We start from the raw sequence: 26653 nt of genomic DNA, 5'->3' as shown, positions 1-26653 counted from the left end.
GCCATCAGGTAGTGGGATTAAGAATAACACTGGCTCAACAGCAGCTCTCTCTTATCTCTTATACGGTATTTTAACTTGTTGTGCTGCCTCCAAGTGGCCAAAAATGTAATAATCCCACCTCTAACGAAGGGTAAACCCACAGTGTCATCGCCCATTGGGTTGTTTGGAAGCCTTAAGTTTGACATTACGGCCTTCGCCATGTTGGTTTTTGGGTGGATTTTCCCGATTGGATCTGACTGAGAAGCTGAGGATACAGCGCTGTGGAGACGAGTCACTCACAAAGTATTTTACAGTCATTCACAAAATGACCATTGAAACTAGAGTTTGAGACCATAAACTCATTAGGAAACTGTTTACTCAGTTAAAAAAAATCAAGTGAGAAATAGGCTCATTTTCTCATAAACTTACATACAGTCTGACTTTTTTTTGCAACCAGTTCTGCATTGGCCTCATTTTTCAGACCCGTTAGCTCTGCACACTATTTTTATACAACCCTGGCTCTACTACTAAACCTGAGCTCCAGAAGACGCTCCTCATCCCTCATCAGACCTCGGCAGCAGCAATTTATCGCAAATGTCTGACAGCTGCAGATTCACATCTTTTCAGAACACAAAGTAAACTTGTTGGAGAAAGTCATAGCTTGCTTGTAGTTACAATGTTTCTTAATCCTTAAGCCATTCGTTAACTTGCAAATACTGACACTACGTCAGGGACAAGTCAGGCATTGTTCGATTTGTTCACTTACAGTCGGTCCTAGCTTTGTTAGGTCGGCGTCATTATCATAATCATCATCGGACTGCTGATAACAAATTCTCATTTAGAGAAAACAATAAGACATGTGGGTGGAGCAGGAAACCAGGAGGAACTCAACAATACACCAAGAGAGAGGAAGGAAAAGAAAAACGACAGAGAAACAGTTGATCAGTGGAGTTTAATCCAGTCTGTTTGTTATTTCATACATGAATGCTGGTCTGAAACACACCAATATAATTGTGTGCACTCTAACAAAGGTAAGGATGAGGCCTGATAGCATTGTATCAAATCTGGATCCAGCTCTGAATCTGCTCATCAAATCCCTTATTTTCATCTTTTAGTTAAAACATGTACTGTTTTTTCAAACCCGATCCTGACTCGAACTTCCTTTTGCTGTGGAGGAAAACAGCGTCTGCTCCTCACTGGAGCTGCAGAAGCTAAAAAACACAGTGGAAATAATTCTATCTTCCTTCTTCTGTTTTATCATCCAGCAAATATCAACTAAATATCAAATTTCTTTGCATGTACGTTGTACTATAGTAGACAACGTACATGCAAAGACGAAACTGATACGTTTCTTATGAGAAACTTGGATTCAATAAGGGATTTTTTTTTGGCTGCAGAGCTTCACGAATCTGATTATTTTACAATGTTTGAACCGGATACGAACTAGATTCAGCCATCAGGACCCATCCCTAACAGAGAGCGCAACAATGCAGGTACTTCTAAATGTAAGTTTGGCATGACACGTCATCCTCAATATGCTATTAGCTCAGCGTTGTTTAATTGGCATCTGAAACTCATACATATACCCATTATCAACATAGTTTCATCAAACATTCAATGTTCACTGTGATATTGTTTTCGAAGTAAGCTTTATACCACATACAGTAAATAACCCTCCATGCTGTGGTCGTCATCTCTGAAAAACCACGGACACCTTTACAGACGTTAGACGTTCGCTTCTGCTCTCTGCGACATATGATTATGGCTATCTTTCATTTTTGCAGAAACACATGTGCTTTAATTAATCCACCTATGGACAGTCGTAACTCGGACAAGATAAAAGGTCCTGCCAGTCACTCTGACACGAGAAGGCATTTTCTCTGTTGTTTGGCTTAACGTACAAAACTGGTGCTCTACTACCAGACAGGGAACAGACAGTAATCGTGTGTCTTATGAAAGTCAGTGTTTTTTCAATAAACAGCTTCGTAAACTTTCCTTTTTCTTCGGACAGAAAAAGAAAAAAAGAAAAAAAAGTCATTTTTGAGTTCGTACTTTAAACAATGAAAGTATAAGTATCGAGACTTTTTAAAAGTAACTTCCTTGTGCGACTGAACATGTTTACAAAACCTTCCTCTGTGCACTCTGGATGTGAGTGCGTCTGTTTAAGGAAAAGGAAAGCTGTGCTGTTTTACTTTTTCATGCACAGAAAGGAGGAGTACAAATCATTTCTTAATGTTTTGTGTTTGTAGTAAAGTCCCAGGGCGAGAGAGGTAAGGTGTATGTATGCACACGCGTGGCTAAAGGCTCGACTGTGTGCATGTTTTTATATGTGACTCCAGTTTTCACTATAATTATAGTGTTTTCTTTAATTATGTGTCACTGAGATGTGTTATATTCTTCACTTGGAAAAAGAAATGACTGCCCTCTTTGTAACGCTTACTCTCCTGCTTCCTCCTCCTCGTCCTCCTACTGTATTTCATACTTTACAACAGTTTCCACTCTAATTACAGTGTGATTACAGTGATTTCTTCTTTAATTGTCGGTCACTGTGATGTGTCACGTTCCTCACTTGGAAATTACTGCCTTCTTAGTGATGCTTGCTCTCCTGCTTCCTCCGCCCGCCGCTCCTCCTCCTCCTCCGTGCCAAAGATGGCCGGGGATGGTAAAGGCGTCCACACTCATGCCCATGGTTTTAGAGGGGATGGCGCTAAACTGCTTCCTGTCTGAGCTGTATTTGTAGATGGACTCCACCTGGGCGGAGCTAATTGTCCGTGGGCCCACGCCGGTCAGTCGCACGAGCTCCTGGGAGTCGGTGTTCATGGTGTAAACGCCCCTGAACTGACAGCTGGAGTCACGGAAGAGGATGAGGAAGTGGTTGGCCGGACTCTTCTCCATCTCCTGTGGTTGGAAGAAAGAAGAGTCCAAAATATCATATTGGCTGAGTGTTTTAGTTTTCTTCTGCTTCTAGGATCTTCAGACATACACGTGAGCTAGTTAAGTGCCTACAAATGCACAAGTTAAGGGATTCACAAGAAGATTTAAATGATTAGCAAAGTGGCCTCTACCTCCACTATCTTGTTCTTCTGGGTCTCGTTGACCTTTCCAGCGAGGCAGCAGCGAGAGAGCGCGTTGTGAATGATGAACTTGTTGGACTTGAAGCTCGGTTCTTTAAAGAGCTTTGGACCTGCAACACACGGACACACTTGTTAATGCTAACCCTTCTGTACAACCGTAGGCATTTTGACAAGAGACTGTACTGTGTAAATACCGTACCTGTGTATTCTGGGGCAGGCGAGGTACCGTTGGAACCACTCTCCCATTCCCCGTTCTGATTTACCAGTTTACTTGGTGTCATACAGCCTGCAGGTGAACCAGGACGGCTGTTGGAGAGATATGAACCAGTGCGTCATCACCTCTGACTGTATCTGTATTATACTGGAGACTGGATTCACAGTTGGATTATGAAGAAGAGAGCACCAACCTCCTCAATTCCCTGGGCTAGCATTAGCTAGCTTAGTAAGGTAAACATCTCTACAGTCAGTATCTTCAAAACTATGGATAGTTTAGTTCTCCTAGCGACACAATATTATCCAGAGCTTGCAGCTGGTCTGATTACATGCATGTTAACAACTTTGTGTGTTAACAATCTCAAGTTAAACCTGTAACATCCAGCAAGCATTTACCTCAAGTTCAGCTAATGTTAGCATGTTTACATGTGCACAGTTACTGGTAACATGCGAATGTTTAGCAACACTGCTAAAATGTATAATTTACTAACTACTAATATTAAATTTTTAGCATGTCAGCATCAATTTCACAGTAATTTGGTACCCTCCAAATGTGACCAACCAGCTCTTCAGCTATGCTAACAATGTAGCTAAAAACTGTATAAATGAGAGCAAAGAGGCAGGTGAACTACCAGCAGTGTACCTGTTGGGTTTCTTTGTGCGGTCAGCACATTTGCTCCCTGGCTCGTCCGTGGCTGCCAGGTTGAGGGAGGAGTGAGAGTAGACTTTGGTCAACTTAGCTCCTGGAGAAACATAAATATAAAGACATTAAAACAGCTTCACTGAAATCGTCTACAAACACACAACTCTTAAGTATTTGACAACTTTTTTTAATTTTTCGACCGTACCAGGAATTCCCTTGGCTGGACTCAGAGAGAGCTTTGTTTCCTCCCTGGTCATGCTGCGAGGCCGGGAGCGGGTTTTCTTAGCGGAAGGTCGTCCTTGATTGGTTGATTTCTGCTGCTGGAGCACTTTGTCCAAATCATCCATGATCCTGAGTTGCTGTCGCCGCGCATACTCCTCTCGCGTAAAGCCTCCTCGGCGGGCTGGTGTAGCAGGAGGTGTCGGTGAAGGTGAAGTTGTGCCTGCAGGAGGTGTATTGCAGGGAGACGCCATTCTTTTGTTTGAGGAATCTGGCCTGAAACCAAGAGAAAATAGATTATGTTTACATGATTGTATCTCAGCTTTGGATTTTGTTCACGATTGTACAAATGCATAGAACCGTGTATGCATCAACTTTGTGCAGGTGCGCTCATAAATGTGTTACCTGTTTTCCCTTTCTTGCTCATTCCACTGTCTCCTCTTCTTCAGCTCCTCGGTTCTCTTCTGCTGTTTTTCCAAGAGTAAAGCTCGACGCTGGGCCATCTCCTCTTCATCATGTACCGCCTCCTACAACCACACAAGCACAAGATTGTTAACCAAAATACTTTGACAGAATGAATGACCATAGAAAACAAAACTCTTCTTCCCCATCCATTCTGTTTTGCAAGCACTCACCTTAAAGAAGAACTGAATTCCTCCTTTTGTTCCCGGCTCATTCTGTTCTCCACTTGGCTCCAAAGTTTCAGTCGGTCTTTGCTGTTCTTCTTTGGATTCAGCCTGTTGTTCTGGCAAGTCGGCGGCTCCCATGGCCAGTTCCAGCCGCTCTATGGGGTCTAGAGGTTCTGCAGCGAGTCCTCTAGCAGCTTCCACAGCCGATTCTGTGTGGTCGCTCATAGAATCGGAGGAAAACTCCTGCCCTTCATCAGTTGGCTCATCGCTGCTCGCCTCGGGCCCTCCATGAGATGAAAATGAAACCTCGATCAGGCTGCATCGCTTCCCTGCACCTCCGCCTCTCCCGCCTTCACCTGCTGCGCTGTAGGCAGCAGAAATGGACAAAGTCTCGCTCTCAAAGGAGCATTCGGAAGGAGCTCCGGAGCTGCTTCCACCGGCACCCCTCGGACGGTCATTCCTGGGTTGTGTTAAGATCGGCAGCCCTCCTACTGCCTCCATCTCCTCCTGCTCCAGCTCCAGGCTGAACTGAGTTGGTGTCTCACTCGAGCCTGTGTCTGAGGCGCACTCATCCTGCTGTGGCTGCTGGACAGGCTGAGGTGACTCTTGAGGAGTCCGAGGCCCGCCGATACGGAAGGAAGAGGTGGTCTGAACCTGACACTTGCTGGGGGACACACGGCGCAAGTGGGGGAGGGTGTCCACATTGTGGGTTGGTGTCAAGACCCGGTTGAGTGGCGGGAACTTGAGTTCGGAAGGCCGTGGGTGAGGCTGATGTTGGGGACGCGGGTGGTGCTTGGGGCTGCGGGGAGTGGAGGACGAGTGGATCTTAGTGCGAGGAGCCGGGCAGGAGGAAGAGATGATTTGAGTTTTTGGGGAGGCAAGGACTTGAGAACGCCGTGACGGAGAGGAGGCGGAGGGGGTAGCAGGAATAACCCAAGCCTTAGTGGTACTCCTTGTCGGTGTCTTTGTCGGGGTTCTCGGTGGTGTCTTTGTTGGGGTGTGAGGAGGAGTTTTGGATTGTGTTTTGGCATTACTTCTGGTGGTTGATTTTGGAGTAGTTTTGGGTGTATTTCTCGGTCTTTGGTTGCTCATGAGATGCTGCTGTTGTTCTGTAAGTTTCTGCATGTCCTTCTGTAGTGACTGCAGGGCTTCACTCAGTTTTTGCACCACTTCATTATACTCCACTAGGGCAGTTTCACCTCCTTTCTCTTTCTCTGCTCCCTTTTCTTTCTCTGCTCCTTTTACTGTCTCTGCCCCTTTCTTACTTTCAATAGAAAAAGTGACCTGCTTCTCTAACCGAGGATTGGAAACAGATGGCTTCTCTTTCTCCTTCTCTCCATCTTTTTCTGTCTCCTTCTTTTCCTTCTCTTCCTTCTCCTCCTCCTGTTTCAGTTGCTCCTCCATGCATGTGAGACGCTCCTCCAGGGTAAGATTATCCTCCTCTGCTGCCGCTCCTCCTCCCTCTCCTTGCTCTTTTTTCAGTTGAAGGAAAGCAGTTTTTCCAAGTCTCTGTCTGTGTTTGGCAAAGATGGCTTCAATGCGTCTTTTTTGAGCTTCAATGCTTTTACGTTTCTCCTCTAGACGAGCCCCCAACTCCCAGGCTTCAGATCCTGGTTCAGGGCCTCTGGGACCTGGGCTGTCCTGGCGGCCAGGTGCCCCTCCTGGGGTGGAGGGTGTATGTGGAGTGCCTGGGGTTGTTGGGGTCGGAGCAGAGGCCGCCTCCTCCCCGGGAGCGGCAGATTGTCTTCGTCTGCTGTCTCGTCGCTCGGCAAAGTTTGTCATGCGAGGACTGTTGCTGGTACTGTTGTTTCCTTGGCGACCGTTACTGGGTCGCATATTACCCGGGGCGTTTCTAGCGTATTCATCGGATGCTTCAGAGGAGTCAACGCTACCATCTCGTAGAACAGAGTCGTCATCACGAGACATATCGGAGGTGCGATCTGGTCTGTCCCTCTTCTCTCCCCTTCCTTGCCTTTTAGTATCACCCACTTCTCCTCCAACAGGCCGGTAGAGGACTCCAGAGCGACTCGGAGCCGAGCTACTGAGCTGAGGATTATTCTCCTCTGGGGAGTGTAGGAAGAACCCAGAAGGGGCTCCTTCAGGACGTAACCTCGGCTCCGGCCTTCCTCCCAACACTACTTTTCCTGCTTTCTCTGCTGTCCTTCCCTTCCGCCGATCTTTGCTGCCAGGAGTATGAACCACCTGTAGCGCCTCCTCGATGGTCGGCAGCTCTCCCAGTGGTGTTGTGTGTGAGTAAGGGCCCCAGGACGAGCGCTGCGATGGTGCAGAAGCACTGACCAGGTGGCTGAAGTCCTCCGGAGGGCTGTACGGGACATGATTCATCCCTGCTGATTTCACCGGTGAAGTCATTGCAGGGATGCCTGTGGTGAGGCTGTCAGTGCTGGCAGAGCGAAAGACAGAATCTATTGGGTTTCCCATGACAATGTCAACATCACTGTCCAGCCCAAATGGGATGCTGAAAGTCACTGCTGACAGAGGACGACTGCAGAGAGGTGGATGACGATGGAGGGATGGATGAATGGATGGGGTTGTGCCGGATAAGAATGGAAAAGCAGAAACCACAGAAGCCAAAGTAAGAAGATTAAAAATTAAGATAAAATATGAATGTAACACAACATTTACTATATAAATCACATCAAGCTGTTCAGGACAACTACCTGATTTGTTTCTTCGTCCAACTTTTGTTTTCTGGAAAGACAAATAATAATTAAAAAAAAGTCTTTTAAAGTCTATTTTGGTTAAATCCATTGAAATAAAAAACCTTGTGCAATTATTTCTATTTCTTACCTGGCGACACCGGGGAGGAGATGGGCACAAAGGATTGTTTTAAGATGAAGGAAGGGGAACCACTGGAACAGAAAAAACAGTAAAATGTGGTTCATTCACAACTCTTCAAGGGAAATGTAAAAATGTGACACTTCTCTGTGTGTGTGTAGAGTCAGCCAATGGCAAATCTTCTCTAAAACTTCCTCAGTGGCTCAACCAGGTCTTATTTCACTATACGGTATATGTCAGGTTGCAAATCAGACTCCTGCCTCATGCCTACATTTTCTACCCTGACCATTTTCATGTGGGTGGTATTAGTGGGACGCTGGTACCTGTTGCTGTTTCCATTGACAGGACTTGTACAGTCTAGTAACCCTGAGACATCTGAAAGACATATAAAGAAGACAGGAAAGTTTCAGAGGCTGATCGTCAGTTTCAAACAGTCAACATAATATCAAAGACATGGACGTGTTCACAGACCTGTGAGGTCGACGGGCTGTATGGGCTTGACGAATTCAGGCTTCTTGACCTCAAACCACTCCAGCAGCTCGGCTATGAAACTCATGATATTCAGCTGAGGAAAAGAGCATATTGGGTTACCACTGTCAAAATCTTAAAGGGTGACCACACTCAGTGACCACTCTAGTCTCTGACCTTTTGTCCACAGCACTCTGCTGGAGAAATGTCTGGCTGCACCAATTCTCATTCTGGAATAGAGCAAGAAGTGCTCTGGCTTGTTTGCATGTCTTTAAACCAATCATAATCATCTTGGGCGGCCCTAAACCCAGGATGCAGTGATGGTGCCCCTGCAAAATATTGTCAGGGGAACTTGTTGTGCACGTGTTGAGGCTTTAAAATGGCTGAATCACTGCAAAAGAAAAGGTAACAGCTGCTTGTTTAGGTTCCTTTCATTAGCGCCCAGGTTAGAGTAACTTGCCAATTTCTGTCCACCCCATCGCATCCGATAAACTAGAGCCTTTTCCTCCGTTGATGATTTAGTGTGGTGTTGCTCCTCACTTTGACTGTACTGATGCATGAATGTGAGCGGTCATAATGCTTACGTGCAGAACCGGAGGAGCGTAGAGCAGGTCCTCCACAGCCAGAGGGCAGCAGCTCTGTAAACTGCTCTCACAGAACTCTTTAATCATCTGCAGGTTGTAGAGACTGTCAGCCACTGACATGGTGTCCTTCAGACACACATCTGGACGGAGCAGAGAAAAATACATATTAAAATGTTGTATGTAATCTTTGTGTTTGGACGTGTGTGTCAGAGGTAGCTAATACTTTTAAATTCATTGTAGATATTTATATATATATGTATATAGCATCATAATATTAAAATGTATGTAAATATTAATAGAAAATGTTTGTACAGATGTAGAAGAAATGTACAGAAGCCCTGAGGTGCAAGTGAAGACATTTTTTTTTTTCTGGTGATCCATTTTCTAAGTCTGATATAAATTGTTTTCTCTCCTGTATTTATGACTTGAAAACTGATGGAAAAAAAGTTTTGGAGCTCCTCAATGTTTTTTTTTTTATTTCAGGTGTGAAACCAAATAAAAAACAGTTTGGGCAGGAGAAAACAAATTTTTTTGTAAGGCTCATTTTTCTAAGTGTTTGTTTTTTATACTTATCAGCCACAAAAGGGTGAAGTGCACCACTACCTCATGTAGCGGAGAATGTATTATAATCATCAACATTTTTTTCAGGAGTGTTTTCTTTCTCTGGAATTTTTTTTTCACTCAGTTTCACAAAAGACCAAAATCCACTCATTATTTTATTTTTTCTGAGAAAAAATTCGGAAAAAAAGTTTCTCCTAAAATTTTGTTTCATACATTAAAAAAAATTCTCCTGGAAAATGTGTTTTTCATTCAGTTTCACACGCAACAGTTTTGCTTTTTCCTCCAGAAAAAAAATAAAAAATTACATTTTCGTTTTAAACATGAAAGAATTGTCCTGGGGAAAAAAATTTCACTGGGAATTTTTTTGTCACTATTTTCATTCTGTTTCACATGTAAAAGTTTTGCTTTTTCCTCCAGAAAAACAAAAACAAAAAACAGATGGAAAAAAAATTAAGGAACCCTGAAAGTTTATCTTGGCAAAAAAAAAAATTCCCCACCAGTTCTTAAGTCATAAACACAGGAGAGGAGCCTCTTGTGGTCAAAATGAGTAAAACAAAAACAAAATAAATGAGCCTTAAAAAAAAAAATTTCTCCCCAAATGTTTTCTTCATTTGGTTTTACACGTGAAAAAAAAATTGTCCAGGAACATTTTTTTCTCTTGAATTTTTTTTTTTCACCCAGTTTCACACATTTTTTAAAATTATTATTTTAAATAAATATTTTTCACACGTGAAAAAAAAAATCCTGGGAATTTCTTTTAGTTTTTTTCTTTAATTCTGTTTCACACGTAAAATTTTTGCTTTTCATTTTCACAGATGGGAAAAAAATTAAGGATTAATTAATTAATCTTAGATTAAAGATTATCGTGGCAAAACATTTTTCCCACCAGTTGTCAAGTCATAAACACAGGAGAGGAGCCTCTTGTGGTCAAAATGAGCATAACAAAAAAACAATCTCAAGTCTTTTCTCCTCCCCAAACTTTTTTTTTCATTTTGTTCCACACATGCAAAATCTTTTTCTTTTTTTTTTTTTACCCAGTTTCACAAATACATTTTTTTTTGTACAGAAAAAAAAATTGTTTTGTTTTTACATTTTTGTTTTAAACATGAAACATGAAAACATTTCACTGGGAATTTTTTTGTCACTATTTTCATTCTGTTTCACATGTAAAAGTTTTGCTTTTTCCTCCAGAAAAACAAAAACAAAAAACAGATGGGAAAAAAAATTAAGGAACCCTGAAAGTTTACCTTGGGAAAAAAAAAAATTTCCCACCACTTCTCAGGTCATAAACACAGGAGAGGAGCCTCTTGTGGTCAAAATGAGTATAACAATAATTATATCTTGAATTTTTTTTCACCAAGTTTTACACATCTTTTTGTCAAGAAAAAGGTTTGTTTTTTTGAAAAAAAAAAAAAATAAATCACTCTTTTTCACACATGAAAAAAAAAATCCTGGGAATTCCTCCACTTGGTTTCACGCAATTTTTTTTTCATTTTGTTTTTTACCCGTAAAATTTTCGCCTTTTCCTGAAAAAAAATGTTTTGTTTTGTTTTTACATAGTTTCAAACATGAAAAAAATTGTCCAGGGAAAAAAATTATTTCTCCTGGAAATTTTTCCGTCACCATATTCATTCTGTTTCACATGTGAATTTTTTGCTTTTTTCTCTGGAAAAAATAACATTTTCACAGATGGGAAAAAAATTAAGGGACTTAGATTAAAGATTATCATGGCAAAACTTTTTTCCCACCAGTGTAAAGTCATAAACACAGAGAGAAAACAATTTACATTAGACTTAGAAAATGGATCACCAGAAAAAGAAATTCTTCACTCGGCCTTCAGGGCTTCCGTAGAAATGCTCTACCTATTGGAAACCTTTTTAAAAAAATTATGGGACCATCATTTAAGTCGTTAAGTGTCTGGAAACATACATCAGATAATGTATAATGTATATATATAAATATTTAATCATTAAATGTGTACGTGTGCATGTGTGTTTGTGTCTGAGTACTTGTGTGTACCCTCTAGAGGCAGCAGGCTGGAGCAGTAGTAGTGCAACACAGCAGCTATAGCGCAGCCATTAGACAGATCTTTGACCGCACACACCAGAGGGAAAGTGGGAGTCAGCTTAGACTGCACTTTGTCCTTCCTATAGCGGATCTACGGGAGAAAGAAGAGGGAAGGAGGAGGAGAAGGATGAGGAGAGAGAAGAGGGTAAAAAGAGGAAGAGTATTTGCAAAGACAGGTAGGAACCAGAAACAGCAAATGGACAAGTGAGGGGAGGAGAGGAAGGATCATAAGGCACATACAGAAAAATTACAAACATGAAAATAGATAAAGGTTTAAGAGTTAGAACAGTGACAAACAGCCAGGGTTGTCCTTCTAACGGAGAATAAATAAAACCAGAGACACAAAGTATGACGCCAGCCAAACTCCAGGAAAATTGCAGAGAAGAAAATTAAAAGAGACGAAGCGCAAGACCAGCAGAGCCTCAATTAACACACGCACACACACACACACACACACACACACCCAGCAAACATTGGTCGGACAGTGACGTCATGTCCCTGGTAAAAGTCCCTGTCCGACGCCTTAACTTCAATGTGTTAATGAGGTGGATGGCCACATAGTGACGTCGTCTCCACGTCCAATAACGGTCCAGTCAGACTCTCTCTTACAAAGCTGGCTATATTTGACTAACAATTACACTCGGCAAATATATGAAACACGTGTTTTTCACGCCGTGACACTGGGCCTCAGGATCTCATCATGGTATCTCTGTGCATTCACACCGCCATCAGTAAAATGCACCCGTGTTTGTTGTCCGTGGCTTACAGTATGCCTGTCCATACCACGAGCCCACCACCACCACCACCACCACCACCACCATGGGGCACAGCGTCTGTTCACAACGTTGACATTTGCAAACCGCTCGCCAACACGACGCCGTACACACAGTCTGCCATCTGCCCGCCACAGTGACAACTTCATGTTCCCTTCATCCGAGAAGAACATCTTGCAGGTGGATGGACTGTTGGAGTATTCATCTTTTTGTGTGCATCTGATCTTTTGCTTCAACTTGTGAAAAATGAGACAAAAGTGTTGCGTTGATGTATTTTTTTGGGTGCAGTTTGGTCCATTTTCTAAATATGAAAAACACGTTCATGCCATTTCTGTATACCTACATGTAAATTATATTCCTGTCTTACTGTTTTTAGCCTGTGAATCTCAATCTTGTGTAAATCAATTTTAATTTATTGTTTTCAGACTCAGTCGTCTTATTATTTCCAGTTTTAGGACGTATGAAGCTGCTGAATTGAAACCTCCAGCTGATGGTTGGGTAAAGTCTCACTATTTTTTAAGTATAACAGGACGTCTTGGCTGGATGCTCAACACCCAAATGTTTGCTGAGCGCATACACACACACACACGCACGCACACACACACACACACAAACACACAAGAAGGTGAGGTGTGAAGGTTAAAAACATTGCAAAAAAAATAAAAAAATACACAATGAAAGGAAAAACTAATGTCAGTGATTAAAAGTGAAAATGAGGACTGTTTGTCCTCCGGTGTCCATGCAGCAGAAACAGGCACTGACGACACTGTGAGCCTTCGATTCTGATCAGGTATAAAAACATAATAAAAAAAAACACATAATCACGTAAGAAAAAGTGAATTTTATCAAAATGAGAATCAAACCGCAGCACTCAGAGATAAAATACACCCAAAACAAAACAAACTGCTGCATGTGCATCAACTGTAACTGAGGCTGAAGGATGTTACGCAGCCTTGTTGGAGGAGGACGAAGAGATATTAAACGTCAACAGTGTGATTGTGCCTCCTATAACATGGCTTTGTAACATACGCTTTAAAGAAAAGCAGGAAGAAACAATAAATATGGAGAAATAGTTAAAAGCTAATGAGTTTTTAGTTGATCTGTCCAACCTCGGGGTTGGAAGAGCGATTAGTTTGCAGTCTGTCAGTCAGTCGTTGGTGTGGCGATTGGTCAGTCTGTCCGTCCGTCAGTCAGTCGGGTGCGTTGCTACGGGAGACGTGGAGGATGAGGGTGAGAAAAGAGCGAGGTGTTATACGTTACCACTGGCGGCTTATTCCCCGACTCCTTCAAACAAAAAGCGATAGCATGCTGGATGGGGGATGGCAGAGAGAGGGAAACAAGCATAAATGACAAGGGGGCCGGTCATCATGGGAACCGCCACACCACAAAGTCACATGGCACTGCTCAGGGAGAGAGGAGCGACAGGGGGGAGGAGGAGGAGGAAGAGGAGGAGGTGGAGGAGGAGGAGAGGGGGATAAACAAAGAGGGCGCAGAGGCAGTTTAATAATCAGCGAGGAAGTGATTTCACCTCCTCTCCAACATCTCCTCCTCCCCCTCGGCTCTGATCATCTGAGCAGTTTGAGATGAAAACTGATGACCGGATGAAGTCATTAACACCCCAGTGTCCACAACATCATCAGCTCAGAATAATAATAATAATAATAATAATAATAATAAGCAGTTACATTTTCAGTGGCATCTAATCGGTCAGTTGTAAAAGTCAGCACGTTTTAATGACATACACAGAGGGGGGCCTAACGGGACAGATAAGAGTTATGTGGCATTTCCAGCAGGCACATTAACGTCAGCCATAGCAGACGGACAGATTCAGAGATAGACAGGAGAGTTGTTACACTTACGGGGACTAGTTTCCAGTACCAACGGGTGGATTGACACTGCCAGAGAGCGACGCATGACAGAGACAAAACCAGGGGGAGAAAACAGAGAAGCAGAGCAAGGTCGATGTTAGAAGGTGCAGCGTGAGACACAAAACATCATGCGTACAGTGTGTCGAGTGTGTGTGTTTTACCGCGTCCTGAGCAGGCTGCAGGTCTGTACATGTCTGCGACTTGGGGGGCTCGTCGTCCTCTGTGATTTCTCTCAACTTCTGGTTCAGCTGTAGAGGGTGAAAAGGATCAGTTCACTATTTTCTCACCCAAATCTTATTAAAATTTGAGACAGAATGAACGCCTCTGTTATTTAGTTATTTTTATTAATTTCATCGAGTGGGGGAAAAAAAGTTCTCCTGTCAAATCTCACACATGAAAAAAGGAAACAAAAACTTTTTTTTTTACTCTGTTTCACACATGGAGAAAAAAAGTTTCTGGATTTTTTTAATGTTTTCACAGATGGGAGAAAAAAAATTCTACTGGAAAAAAAGAAAAGAAGTTATCTGAACTTTTTTTCATGTGTGAAACAGTGAAAAAAAATTCAGATTTCTTTTCCTTTTTTTGAAAAAAAATTTTTTTTCACACTTTCATTTTTTTTCAAAGATGAAAAAAGAAAAAAATCTCATGAATTTTTTTTTTTACTCCATTTCAAACATGAAAAAAGAAATTTGCCTGACGAAAAAAAAAATGTTTCACTCAGTTTCACACACTTGATTTCAAAGATAGGAAAATAACAATAAAAATTCTACTGGAAAAAAAGAAAAAAAATTAACCTGAAATTTCACCTGATTTCACCTCACACATACATAAAAAATTCTCCTGAAGATTTCTTTTTTCACACAGTTGGCATTGTGTTTTTTTCGCATCATTGCAGATGGGGAAAAAAGTTTTACTGAACAAAAAAAATTACAACTTAAAATCTTTCAGTCCGCTTCACACATGAAAAAAGAAAAAGCAAACTGTGAAAAAATATTTTTTGGATATGAAAATATTTTTTCACACTAACCCTAACCCCTTTCACACATGAAAAATAATTTGACAAAATGACAAAAAAAAAAAAAAGTTTCACTCAGTTTCAAACTGAGAAAAAAAGTTTCTGGACTTTTTTCCACATGATTTCACAGATGGGAACATGAAAATAAAAATTCTATTGGAAAAAAACATTAAAAAAAAGAAAAATTCTCGCTCCTCGGGGGAAAAAACAAATTCACTTGGTGTTAGATATGACCCCTCTGTTCCACAAATGAAAAAAGAAACAACAATTTCACTTGATTTTTTTTTTCACACATGAAAAATGAAAAAAAAATCACATGAAAAAAATAAATTTTTAATAATAAGTTTCTAGAATTTTTTCCACATGATTTCACAGATAGGAAAAAAAATAATTTCTTTTCACTGTTTCATGCATGAAAAAAGAAAAAATTCTCATGAAAAAAATGATTTTTTTCAGTCGCTTTCAGTCATGAAAAAAAAATCCCCTGGATCTTTTTTTACACATACATAAAAAAATTCTCCTGAAGATTTTATTTTTCACTCAGTTTCACATGTGGAGAGAAAAAAGTTTCCGTTTTTTTTTCATGTTGTCACAGATGGGGAAAACATTTTTTTTACTGGAAAAAAAAGTTAAAAAAAATAATCTGAATTTTTTTCACTGTTTCAAACATGAAAAAACGAGAAAATTCTTGGGGAAAAACAACAAATTCACTTGGTGTCATATATGAAAAAAGAAAAAATTATCCTGAAATGTTTTCCACTCCGTTTCACAAATGAAAAATTTGCCTAACAAAAAAAAAAAAAAAAGGTTTCACTCAGTTTCACACACTGAGAAAAAAAGTTTCTGGATTTTTTTTTCATGTGATTTCACAGATGGGAAAGTAAAAATAAAAATTCTACTGGAAAAAAAGAAAAAAAAGAAATTTTCACTTGAATTTTTTTCACTGTTTCACACGTGGAGAAAAAAAGTTTCCAGAAAGTTGCTACATGCTGTCATAGATGAGAAAAACAAAAATACTACTGAAAAAAAAGAAAGAAATTTACACCTGAAATTTGTCTTGATTTTGTTTTATGCTCCATTTCAGACATGAAAAAAAATTCTTTTTTTTCAGGATTTTTTTTTTTCCATGTGTGAAATTTTTTCCCCCCCAGAATTTATATATATATATATATATAAAAAAATATATATATATAATTCACCTGAATTTTTCACACATAAAAAAAGAAAAAAAATCTCATGGAAAAAATGATCTCTTTTACAGAAAGTTTCTGCATTTTTTTCACGTTTTCGCAGATGGGAAAAAAAAAATTCACACACAGACGGAAAAAGAGAATTCAGGAGAATTTTTTATTTTTTATTTTTCATAATAATAAATTATAATAATAAAGTTAAAAAGGAATGTCTAATATCATTTTAGACAAGACCACTTCTGACCACTTATTGGGAAAATGTCAAGTCTCTCTGGGTTTACTGACCAGTTTCCTGAGATATGAATTGTCCTGCTTTTTGAATGTCAAAAACAATCAAGGTGAGTAATGTTAAATGTTGGTAAAGCTTATCTTAATGAGGTCTTGAATGAAAACCCTGAGTGAACCTGTCCTTTAATCAAACAGCTATTTAAAGTGACATCAGTGTTGTTGCCATGGTTTTGTGGTCTCACCCTGTTGACCCAGAAGAGCAGAGCGTTTTCCCACGGAGCCCCGACGCCCATCTGCTCCGCCTCCACCGCCATCTTCACCCTGCCCACCGTCTCTTTGGCAGCCAGTGTCATCAGGGCGTCGATCATGGCGAGGTGGGCTTTCTGCACCAATCACAAGAGGGACAGTTTAACCATCTGACTGGTCACACAAGTCTAAAATCAGCAGAGGCGAACAGAAATACCTTCTCTACTATGTTGTTTGCTAAATACAACTCTGTTTGCTTCCTTCTTTCCTACTATTCCTCACCAGCTGTCCTTTCTGCTTCCTCTGTTGCTCCTGTTCTTACTGCTACTAGAACTGACACAATAAAGGATCGCGTCGTTTTCTCCTGACCGACTTTTCTTCACTTTTTTCCACTGTGCTACTTCCTTTAATAAATACCTAAGGCACGATAGCCGTTGAAAATCAAAGAGGGATGAATTGCAAATATAGAAACTACAGGCCACACACTCCTCGACACACAAGGCGACACACCCACCGTCTTGATGGGGACGTAGCTGAGGTCCTCCTCGGTGACGTCTGCATCCAGGACCTTTGGAGCGAAACCTTTCTTGATGAGGAACTGCAGCAGGGCGGAGTTATCGGCCGGGGGCCCCTGCGTCTGGGCCAGCAGGGCCTGGGCCCGGCAGTAGGTCTCCGGGGAGAGAAGCAGCTTGGAGACGGACGGTTTGAGGTGCTCCTGTTCATACTGGTCCTTGTAAAGAGGCTCCCGAAACTCAACAGGAACATTTTCTGAAAAAGGAAGAAGAGGACAAGAGGAGAGTCTTGTTGAGCTTGAATGGTGATATCAAGACTGAAACTAACATCAATCATTCGATGAATTGTCGTGGATATTGTACAGACATTCACGGTCCTGAGAGGATGAAGTCCTCCGACTTTTCCTCTACACTTCAACAAACACTAAATGACCATTTCCAGCTAACTGAAAGACATCATTTCGGTTTCTAATCTCATTTCAAGTTGTTGATCTTAACTCAAAAACAGTTTCACTATTACACAACTTTAAACAACTTTAACACACTTGAATTGAAGCAGATTACATGGAGGGTTAAAACAAAAAGTTACTTTTCGAGGTAAAGAAAAACTATTTTTGAGCATTACAGGCTAATCACGGTACACAACACGTGATAATACTGTTAAGTTATGGCTCAAAATGACTTTTCCGAGCTAATGTTGAAATCTCTTTTATCTAAAAAGGCCTAGATACCATTTCTTATTTCAATAAATTGAAAGTTTCTTGAAACTTTTCTGAGCCACCTGCAGTTCAAAGTTTTTACTTATTTTCTCAATGGATTTGCAGACTTCTGTAGAGACATTCGAGGTTCCCTGAAGACGAATCCTTGACTTTGATGATTCCCCGACTTTCATTTGGTGTCATCATGAGGTTGAACTTTAAATGTGTCTGACACTTTGGTTCATGGCAAAAAATACCTGTTAAGCTTATTATATTTCAATCAGCCTCAGTTTAATTCTGTCTTAAATGCCAATTAGCAAATATTAGCATGCTAAGATGGTGAACCTGCTCATCATCAGCAGCACGTTAGCATCATGAACGTGGTTAGCATGCTGAAGTTATGATTTTAGTGCAGCCTCACAGAGCTGCTGGCAGAGCTGTGGACGATTTAAACTGTTCCTGTGAACTCAAAAGAGCTCAGAATTAATATTTCAGTGGATGACGTAAGCTGTAAAGAGTCTTCTCAATCATTATCTGCAGGCAGAGATAATTACCGGGAGGAGGCACTCGCTCATCCGCTAAAGGATGCTCTCTGAGCTGAATGAGAGGACAAATAAAAAGCATGGAGTCCGTGGTGCAGTTGTACGACATTTCTTGCCTTGCTGCAGATATAAGAGAGGCGATAATGAGTCAGCTTCCCTGCGTTGTTCTCTGAGAAAGAGAAGTGCTTCGTCAACACATTGTCCCACGAGGAAAACGTTACAAAAGTCACACAGTCGGCTGCTGAGAGAATGCAGCTCCACCGTACTATCTGTCCTGAGAGAGAAAACCTAAACTGCAGGATAAAAAGTGGAGAAGTGTTCCCACTTTTTATAAATTAGGGGACAGTATGCGACAGTGTGTGACTGCAGGGAGCCTGCAGGAGAAGATAATGTCATCATCTGCATGAATAGCTCAAAGTGCAAGTGTGTGTGCATGTGCATGCAGAGTAATCTATGACTATCTATGATGTGCAAGAAGCTCAGACCACGACAAGTGGGTCACTTCATAGACGCATACACGCTCCGGACACAGAAACACACAGCTCCCTGACTGACCCATATTCCAACCCTGCAGCCCCTGGAAGGCTGCACGAGGAGCCGGGGATAATCCTGGAGATTGGAGTGGACTTCTCAAAGGGAATATCAGAGTGGACATCTCTTCCATTTACCACCGCAGTCAATCCTCGTTCCCTTAAACTCATTCTCTTCCTTCATCTGTCCTCACACATCAAACTCTGACTCGTAACGAGGGCTACAACTTCCTCGTCTTTCTCTCTGTAACCTTCTGTTGTTTTCTTATGTAAAACCTCCTTTCCTCATTTTCTCTGTTTGCTCAAATGAGAGAAGAGAAATCACCACATAAAGATTTGAAATGAAAGTCTGTCTGTGTCACTGCATAAACAACAGTTGAAGCACACACTCCACTGCAGTGTGACACACACACACACACACACACACACACACACACACACACTGTTTAGGGGTTAAACCCTCGCCTTTCACACTCTGCAGCACTGGGAGGAAATAGGACTGCCGTCACCATGGGAATGGTGGAAATGGAAAGCAGCCATTCTGCAGCCGAGGCGATGAGACTGGACTGCAGAGTAGGAACCAGCAGCTAACCGATTTAGCATAATACTAATTAAATCAGGAAAAAAACAGACACAGCCTGTGCAGCTAAAACACAACAACAACAACAATCAGTGTTACATCGTTTGGATTTTATGAGTATCAGGTGATAGAAATACCCCCAAACTGTATGTTATTAACAAGATAACATGATACTTCACTACCAAATGATATAATATCTGCACTCCAAACAGTTTAGTTCTTTACTTTTTGCCGTGGTATTGAACGAGGTGTTCATAATTTTTTAATCAAAGTTTAAAATTTGGGTATTGTGACAACCTTATAGGCTATAAAGTGTCCGGAAACCATTAAAAATGCCTGTTATAATTTCCCAGAGCCCAAGCTGGAGTCTTCAGATTCTGTGTTTTTTGAGACCATCAGTCCAAAACTCAAAAATAGTATCTTGACTCTCATCTAAAGCCAAGAAAAGAAAATCCTAACATGATTCAAATGACTAATCGTTTATTGCTCATCCCCAGGTTGTCATATATTGACAGTTTGGGTTGGTGGCCAGCCCAACATACCAACCCAAAGACCTGGGAATGAGACCGACCAATCAACTACCTCTTTCCAGCATCGCCTTTTGCAATATGATGAACATGTTAGCAACATTTTCCTATTTATACATCCGGCTGTTACAGAGCAACAGTATCACTCATCATCAGACTTTTTGCTCTATTTTTGGTCTCCACCACCTAATGAAGGATATATCTGATCCTTTAGCCGCTAAATGCTCCGCTGCGTTTACTAGCTAGCGGTTAACTTTGTACTATTTTGACAAAGTTTTCTAACTTTGAGTTTTGAGACCGAAAAACTCAGTTTTTTATTTAAACTCTTAGAGTAAACAACACCGAGCTGGCAAAACATAAACATGAGTGACTCAAGTGGGTAATAATCAGATAAACTTTTGTTAATTTTACAATATCGACAAAGCCGCTTTAAAGTTACATTTAATTATAGTATTGGTCATTTCTGCCTCCACCCCAACGAAGTGGAGGTACACAGAATTCAAAATGTTCTTGTCACTTCCAGAAACTGACAATCTACTAAAACTACTTTCTACCACAGAAATGTCCCAATTACAAAGCTTCACAACAACAAAACATTTTTTATTTTTTTTGGTAATTAATTTGGTTAATGACTCCTAAAGGTGGACGGAGACTAAAAACTAGAAAAAAGTTTCATTATCTCAACAGAGAGCTATACCAGGATTTGTTGTGATCATCTGTGGTATTTTTTAAGGATATTTGTATTAATGTAGTTCATATATTTATTTTTAATAAGTTAAGTTTTATATTTCTCTGTATATTTATTTTGTCAGTTCCACATTATCCTTCTGATCATATCTGTAGTGCCATCCTTGATTATTCTCATCATATTTTATATATATTTTTATTTATATCATTTAATCGGAAGCATTGCTTATATATGTTATGTTTTATCTGTGTTTTCTGAATACCTGTTATTGATACCATAAAAACTCAAAGAGAAGTCGTCCTCTGGCCACGTCATGTAGAATCAGTGCATGTTGGATCACATGTGCGGTTTTATTAGTGCTATTTTCTTCTCGGCTGCCATTAAAATTCAATGAGGCACCCGGTGGCCATTTTCCAGTTGACTGGCAACAATGAAGGCTCCCTGCTGAGAGCTCCTCTCTTCTCCTGTCCCACTGACTGGCACACAAATATAACATGAAAGTCTGTCTCAGCTTATTACTACTGCCCAAAATAACATGGATCATTACATAAAGACTCGCAACGTTACCATTGTGTGGTATTATTCCCTACAGGGCGACATCATTGTGTTAGTCAGCAGAGACTGAACCCTGAAAAGGAGCTGATCTGTTAAACAGAAACTGTGCTGAAACAATGAGCGGATCAACAACAGTTACTGATGACTGATTAATTGTTTGGGTCAATTATCAAACAAAACCGCCATATAACAGCATCTCCAGCTCTTCAAATGTGCTTTTCTCTGTTTTATATGATTGTAAATGCAATAAATCTCAAAATGAGCGATTTAAAGACGTCATTTGGGGCATTTTCACAATTAACTTTTTTAATTTACACATATTTTCTTGACCTTTTATGGATTTTAGATAGTTGTGATAGCTAGTGAACATGATCATTAATTGCAGCACACTAAAACAGGGCTTGAACTAATGAGTCTGGGGATTATTTTAACAATTGATTAATGGTTTTGTCTATAAGCACACTAGTAAAAAAGAAAAGTGACATCTTCCAAATGCTTCTTTTGTCCAGCCAACAGTCTCAAACCCCAAAACTCTTCATTTACTGCCATAAAAGATGAATAAGAGCAGCAAATTCTTACATTTAAGAAGCTGGAAACAGCAAATGTTTGATATTTTTGCTTGAACAATGACCGAAACAATCAATTAATCGACTGATCATTGCAGCTCTGTGCTACAGTATGAAGTCATGCAGTAACACCACTAACCAAAGACAACATCTCAGACAGGGTCACCAACTCTGACACACTATCAGCCTCATTGATCATCACAGTTTTTACTCTGGATTGCATAACAGCAGATCCTACATGCTGCTGCTGTGTGTCGGTCACACATAGTAAACATCTGCTTTTCCTCGACACACATCTGGACACTTCCTCTAAATGAAGCTCGTATCAGTGGATGTGTTTGCAGCAGCTGTCGGCAGAAACCCTCCATTGTCTAAAAACACTATGTCACCTTCACTACGCTGCCACGCGCTTTAGCACCGCGCAGCCGTGCGCGCGTAACACTGACACAAATATTATGCCGTCTTGACCCATTTACGGCCTCTCTTCCACACGACACTGCGCACACGTTATAAACCAGTCAGAGGCTTTCTGTGCGGGTTATATGCGGGCTGGTGGGTGAACCCCTCCACGGGCCTGACGTGGCCGCCGACTCTGACAAAAGGCTTTGTTGCACTGCAGCGATGACAGCCAGCCTGCTGTCCACGCATGCATCACGCACCACGGAGGAGATTCCTCCTGACAAGCCTCATAACCGTGTCGTTAATTGGCTCCTCGTCAGTAACCCAGATGTTAAAGCTTGCACAGCATGGAGGAGGAGGAGGAGGAGGAGGAGAAGGAGCGTCGGTGCAAGCGGCTCATGAGGATGGATGCTGTGCAGGTCTGGAGGATGAAGCTGGAGGTTCCCGTGAACGCGAAATAAAACGCCGAGCCGAGCTCAGAGCTTCATATATAGCGGGATTAATAATTGAGCGCCCCACCCATGCAGCCCCCCTCGGCGGTGAGACTACCTGCAGAGCCGTACGATTTCGACAGCAGCCACCGGACGCTGGCGCAGATCCTGGCCCGGTTGAAGTCGTACTGGTCCAGCGGTTTGATCTCCGGCACCGAGAAGGTCTTCTTCATCGCTTTGGGAGAGTCCACCATGGCCGCGCCGCGACGCACGGAGCACACGGAGGAGGCAGCGGCGGCAGCAGCAGCAGCACCGGGGAAATGTGAGGAGGAGGAGGAGGGATGGAGGAGGAAGAGGAGACACCGAGGAGGAGGAGGAGAGAGGGAGGAGGACCCTGTGATGCAGACTGAAACATACAGATGATGACACGATGAGGAAGAGTCAAACAGAGAGGATGGAAACAGAAAGATGAGGCTCGATATGTCAATAGAAATGAGTCAGAGACGTGTTAATGGAGATTAAATACCTCACGCAGGCTGTCAGCCGGCTCCACGCCCCCGTGCACGTCACATGCCGGCCAATGGGGATGTCACAGTGAAGTACTGCTCCGAGGTTCAGATTTACGACACACGTGAAGGCAGCAGCAGCAAAAACGAGTCGATAAATGTGCAGAGGAATAAAAATTATCACTGTTTTTAACCTTTGAGATAAGAGTTTCATAAATGTGCTGCAGATATATGTAAATGGCAGTGACAGTGTCCCCCTTCTTCCACATGGGGGAGCCCTCGAGCAAGGCATCAGCTTCACCCCCAGCACTGTCACTGACCAGGTGACACAGTCAGTGGAAGCAATGGAGGCCACACAAACAAACACACCACAGAGTCTGAGCCACAGAGTCCAAATCCTGGTTGGTTTCAGTGTATTAGCTCCATCACATCAAGTGTCTCCAGCAGGTTTGTGTTAATCAAATCATGAAGAACACCTACATCAGTTTTGTTTGTTGACTTCAGCATTTAATATTAATTAATTGTCTCACCCATGAAGACACTCTGGACTTGAGTATTGGGCTTCCTCACAACCAGACAGTTCGGATTGGCAGTCACACCTCCTCTACTGTACATCGTCGAGACACAAGGAGAACTCTATTTTTTAAGTGTGCAAACGACACCACCATCATCAGCAACAAGCTAAAACTCCATGTTGTCTTTTAAGATATTAAAAGAGACATCCACCACAGCCACAGTCTGTTCACCCTGCTGCCATCGGGCAAAAGATACAGAGGTATCCACTGCTGTGCCACCAGACTAGAGAAGTGCTTCTTTCCACAGGCTGTGAGACTCCTGAACTCATCGTCAACACCCCGGTGTTGTAAAATAACAATTATATGAACTTAACAGCGTTCAAACCTTTGAATAATTATCATAGGCAGGCATACAGTAAAGGACCTCATCAAGGCATAAATGCAAAAGACACCTGACCTAAGGTGGAGTTTAAACTCAGACTTTCATAGGCAATTTTTTATTTATTTTTTGGTAATTCTCAACAACATGACGCACGGATCAGACTTATCTTCAATCTCAGCCTTCATTTTGATCTCAACTTCACACCTGTAAAGTTTTGTGGCAGCATCTTTGAGGGTTGTGATGCTGCCGTGCTAACAACAATCCAGTCGTTACCAGTCGATGCAGTTGTTGCTGGTAAAAATGTCAATACATATTTACATACATGTTTTGTTTATGTGCTGTCTTTGTCAGATTCACAGAGCTGCTCCTGTCCCTGCATGGATCGTAGGTCGACAACCACTCCCTCGTCTCTCTTATCTCAAACACAGTGAGCTCCACTATTTCCATATATTTCCCTGCTCCCTCCCCTTCAGATCTACAGTTTGAAGAACCAAGCGCAGGAGAGTGTCAAGTACAAGTTTATTAGATCAAAACTCAAACTAGTTTTAGCTCTAAAAAAGTGACACTCGAAAAGGTGTAATGGCGCAGAAAGGACTTCAGCTCGACGGGGAAATGATTTCTTGTTCGATCTGCCTGGATGTACTGAAGGATCCGGTGACTATTCCCTGTGGACACAACTACTGCATGAACTGTATTGAAAACCACTGGGATACAGAGGATGCAAAGGGAAACCACAGCTGCCCTCAGTGTAGGAAGACCTTCACAGCGAGGCCTGTCCTGCTGAAAAACACCATGTTAGCAGAGTTAGTGGAGGAACTGAAGAAGACTGGACTCCAAGCTGTTCCTGCTGATCACTGCTACGCTGGACGTGAAGATGTGGCCTGTGATTTCTGCACTGGGAGAAAACTGAAAGCCCTCAAGTCCTGTGTAGTCTGTCTGGCCTCTTACTGTGAGGAACACCTCCAGCCTCATTATGAATCATTGACATTTAAAAACCACAAGCTGGTGAATCCCTCTGAGAAGCTCCAGGAGAACATCTGCTCTCGTCATGATGAGGTGATGAAGATATTCTGCCGTACCGATCAGCAGTGTATCTGTTATCTCTGCTCCATGGATCAACATAAAGGCCACGACACAGTGTCAGCTGCAGCAGAGAGGACTGAGAGGCAGAGAGAGCTCCAGGTTAGTCGACGAAACATCCAGCAGAGAATCCGAGACAGAGTGAAAGATGTGAAGGTGCTTCAACAGGAGGTGGTGGTTATAAATCGCCTTGCTTATAAAACAGTGGAGGACAGTGAGAGGATCTTCACCGAGCTGATCCGTCTCATGAAGAAAAGACGCTCTGATGTGAAGCAGCAGGTGAGATCGCAGCAGGAATCTGAACTAAGTCGAGTCAAAGAGCTTCAGGAGAAGCTGGAGCAGGAGATCACTGAGCTGAAGAGGAAAGACGCTGAGCTGGAGCAGCTCTCACACACAGAGGATCACAACCAGTTTCTACACAACTGCCCCTCACTGTCAGCACTCAGTGAGTCTACACACTCATCCAGCATCAACATCCGTCCTCTGAGGTACTTTGAGGATGTGACAGCAGCTGTGTCAGAGGTCAGAGACAAACTACAGGACGTCCTGAGACAGAAACGGACAAACATCTCACTGACAGAGACTAAAGTGGATGTTTTACCGTCAGAGCCCAAGACCAGAGCTGAATTCTTAAAATATTCACGTGAAATCACACTGGATCCGAGCACGGCTCACTTGCGCCTGTTGTTATCTAAGGGGAACCGAAAGGCAACAAGAATGAGGGAACAACAGTGTTACTCTGATCTCCAAGACAGATTCACTAGGTGGTGCCAGGTCCTGAGTAGAGAGAGTCTGATCGGACGTCGTTACTGGGAGGTGGAGTGGAGAGGGGGAGGGGTTTTTGTAGCAGTCGCATACAAGAACATCAGCAGAGCAAGGCGGTCAGAGGAAAGTATATTCGGAAGAAATGATAAATCTTGGGGGTTATGTTGTGACGGTAATAGTTACGCCTTTTGGTACAATGACGTCGAAACTCCCGTCTCAGGTCCTCCGTCCTCCAGAGTCGGAGTGTACCTGGATCACAGTGCAGGAATTCTGTCCTTCTACAGCATCTGTGAAACCATGACTCTCCTCCACAGGGTCCAGACCACATTCACTCAGCCGCTTCATGCCGGACTGAACATTCACTCTTATGGAGACACTGCTGAGTTCTGTATACTCAAATAGACAGAAGTCACTTTGACCTCTCCTCATTGGCTGTTCTGTCGATGATTGAGTTTCTTCAGGCGGCGCTCCATCCTGTGTCTTTATAGCCATGGAGGCTAACGCCGCTCATGATGACTTTTGTTGAGCTGAACTGACATTTTTCTGCATTAAACTGTAAACGTCTAAATGTTGAATATTTGTGTTGATGCATTTAGATTGTTTCTCTCCCAATACATGAGTCTTCAGAAAGAGCTTCCTTCACTGTCGTTATTTTGTTCTCACCACGTTGTACATTTCTTAAGAAATTAGACATTAATTGTTTAGCAGACCAAATGTTGTTGTCTAAATCGATGTAGAAATGAGGCACTATGAGCTATAATGAAACCAATAACTTCAATAAGTAATAATCATAATTCATTATTTTCCTGTACATAGCTGAGATT

The 26653-nt window shown here is 42.0% G+C and overlaps 2 protein-coding genes across 5 annotated transcripts; one reads left to right on the top strand and one right to left on the bottom strand.

Moving 5' to 3' along the window:
- Positions 1-912: 912 nt before the first annotated feature.
- On the bottom strand, positions 913-23541 carry LOC311251771 (calmodulin-regulated spectrin-associated protein 3-like). 4 transcript variants are annotated; one of them, XM_084344410.1, is made up of 20 exons: positions 23108-23541; positions 22700-22987; positions 17068-17321; positions 16550-16690; positions 14036-14122; positions 13866-13901; positions 13267-13314; positions 11186-11324; positions 8606-8745; positions 8025-8118; positions 7877-7928; positions 7566-7627; positions 7436-7466; positions 4764-7260; positions 4534-4655; positions 4115-4404; positions 3910-4009; positions 3253-3359; positions 3045-3163; positions 913-2877 (listed from the first exon to the last, which is right to left on the bottom strand). In XM_084344410.1, the coding sequence occupies exons 2-20, from the start codon at positions 22833-22835 to the stop codon at positions 2545-2547; spliced, it is 4788 nt and encodes a 1595-aa protein (XP_084200536.1). In that variant the 5' UTR covers positions 22836-22987; positions 23108-23541; the 3' UTR covers positions 913-2544. The 4 variants fall into 4 exon arrangements, with proteins under 4 accessions (XP_084200536.1, XP_084200535.1, XP_084200538.1 ...); XM_084344409.1 differs by having other exon boundaries at positions 22700-23541; XM_084344412.1 differs by having other exon boundaries at positions 4764-7158; positions 22700-23541.
- Positions 23542-23616: 75 nt separating this feature from the next.
- On the top strand, positions 23617-26231 carry LOC311272914 (tripartite motif-containing protein 16-like; the record flags this gene model as incomplete). Its single annotated transcript, XM_084379671.1, has 1 exon — positions 23617-26231. The coding sequence occupies exon 1, from the start codon at positions 24564-24566 to the stop codon at positions 26229-26231; it is 1668 nt and encodes a 555-aa protein (XP_084235797.1). The 5' UTR covers positions 23617-24563.
- Positions 26232-26653: the final 422 nt, after the last annotated feature.

The sequence above is a fragment of the Pagrus pagrus genome (assembly GCF_965226575.1).
Source record: "Pagrus pagrus genome assembly, chromosome: 2".
Classification (NCBI taxonomy): Eukaryota; Metazoa; Chordata; class Actinopteri; order Spariformes; family Sparidae; genus Pagrus; species Pagrus pagrus.
The sequence above is the reverse complement of the archived record's forward strand: the minus strand, read 5'-3'. Positions and strand labels throughout refer to the sequence as shown.

Coding starts and splice junctions, on each gene's coding strand:
- LOC311251771 (XM_084344409.1), bottom strand. CDS start 22,835: ATGGTGGACTCTCCCAAAGCGATGAAGAAGACCTTCTCGGTGCCGGAG. Junction 13,902..14,035: donor TGCAGCCTGCTCAGGACGCG/GTAAAACACACA, acceptor GCTCTCTGGCAG/TGTCAATCCACCCGTTGGTA. Junction 4,010..4,114: donor TCCAGCCAAGGGAATTCCTG/GTACGGTCGAAA, acceptor ATGTTTCTCCAG/GAGCTAAGTTGACCAAAGTC.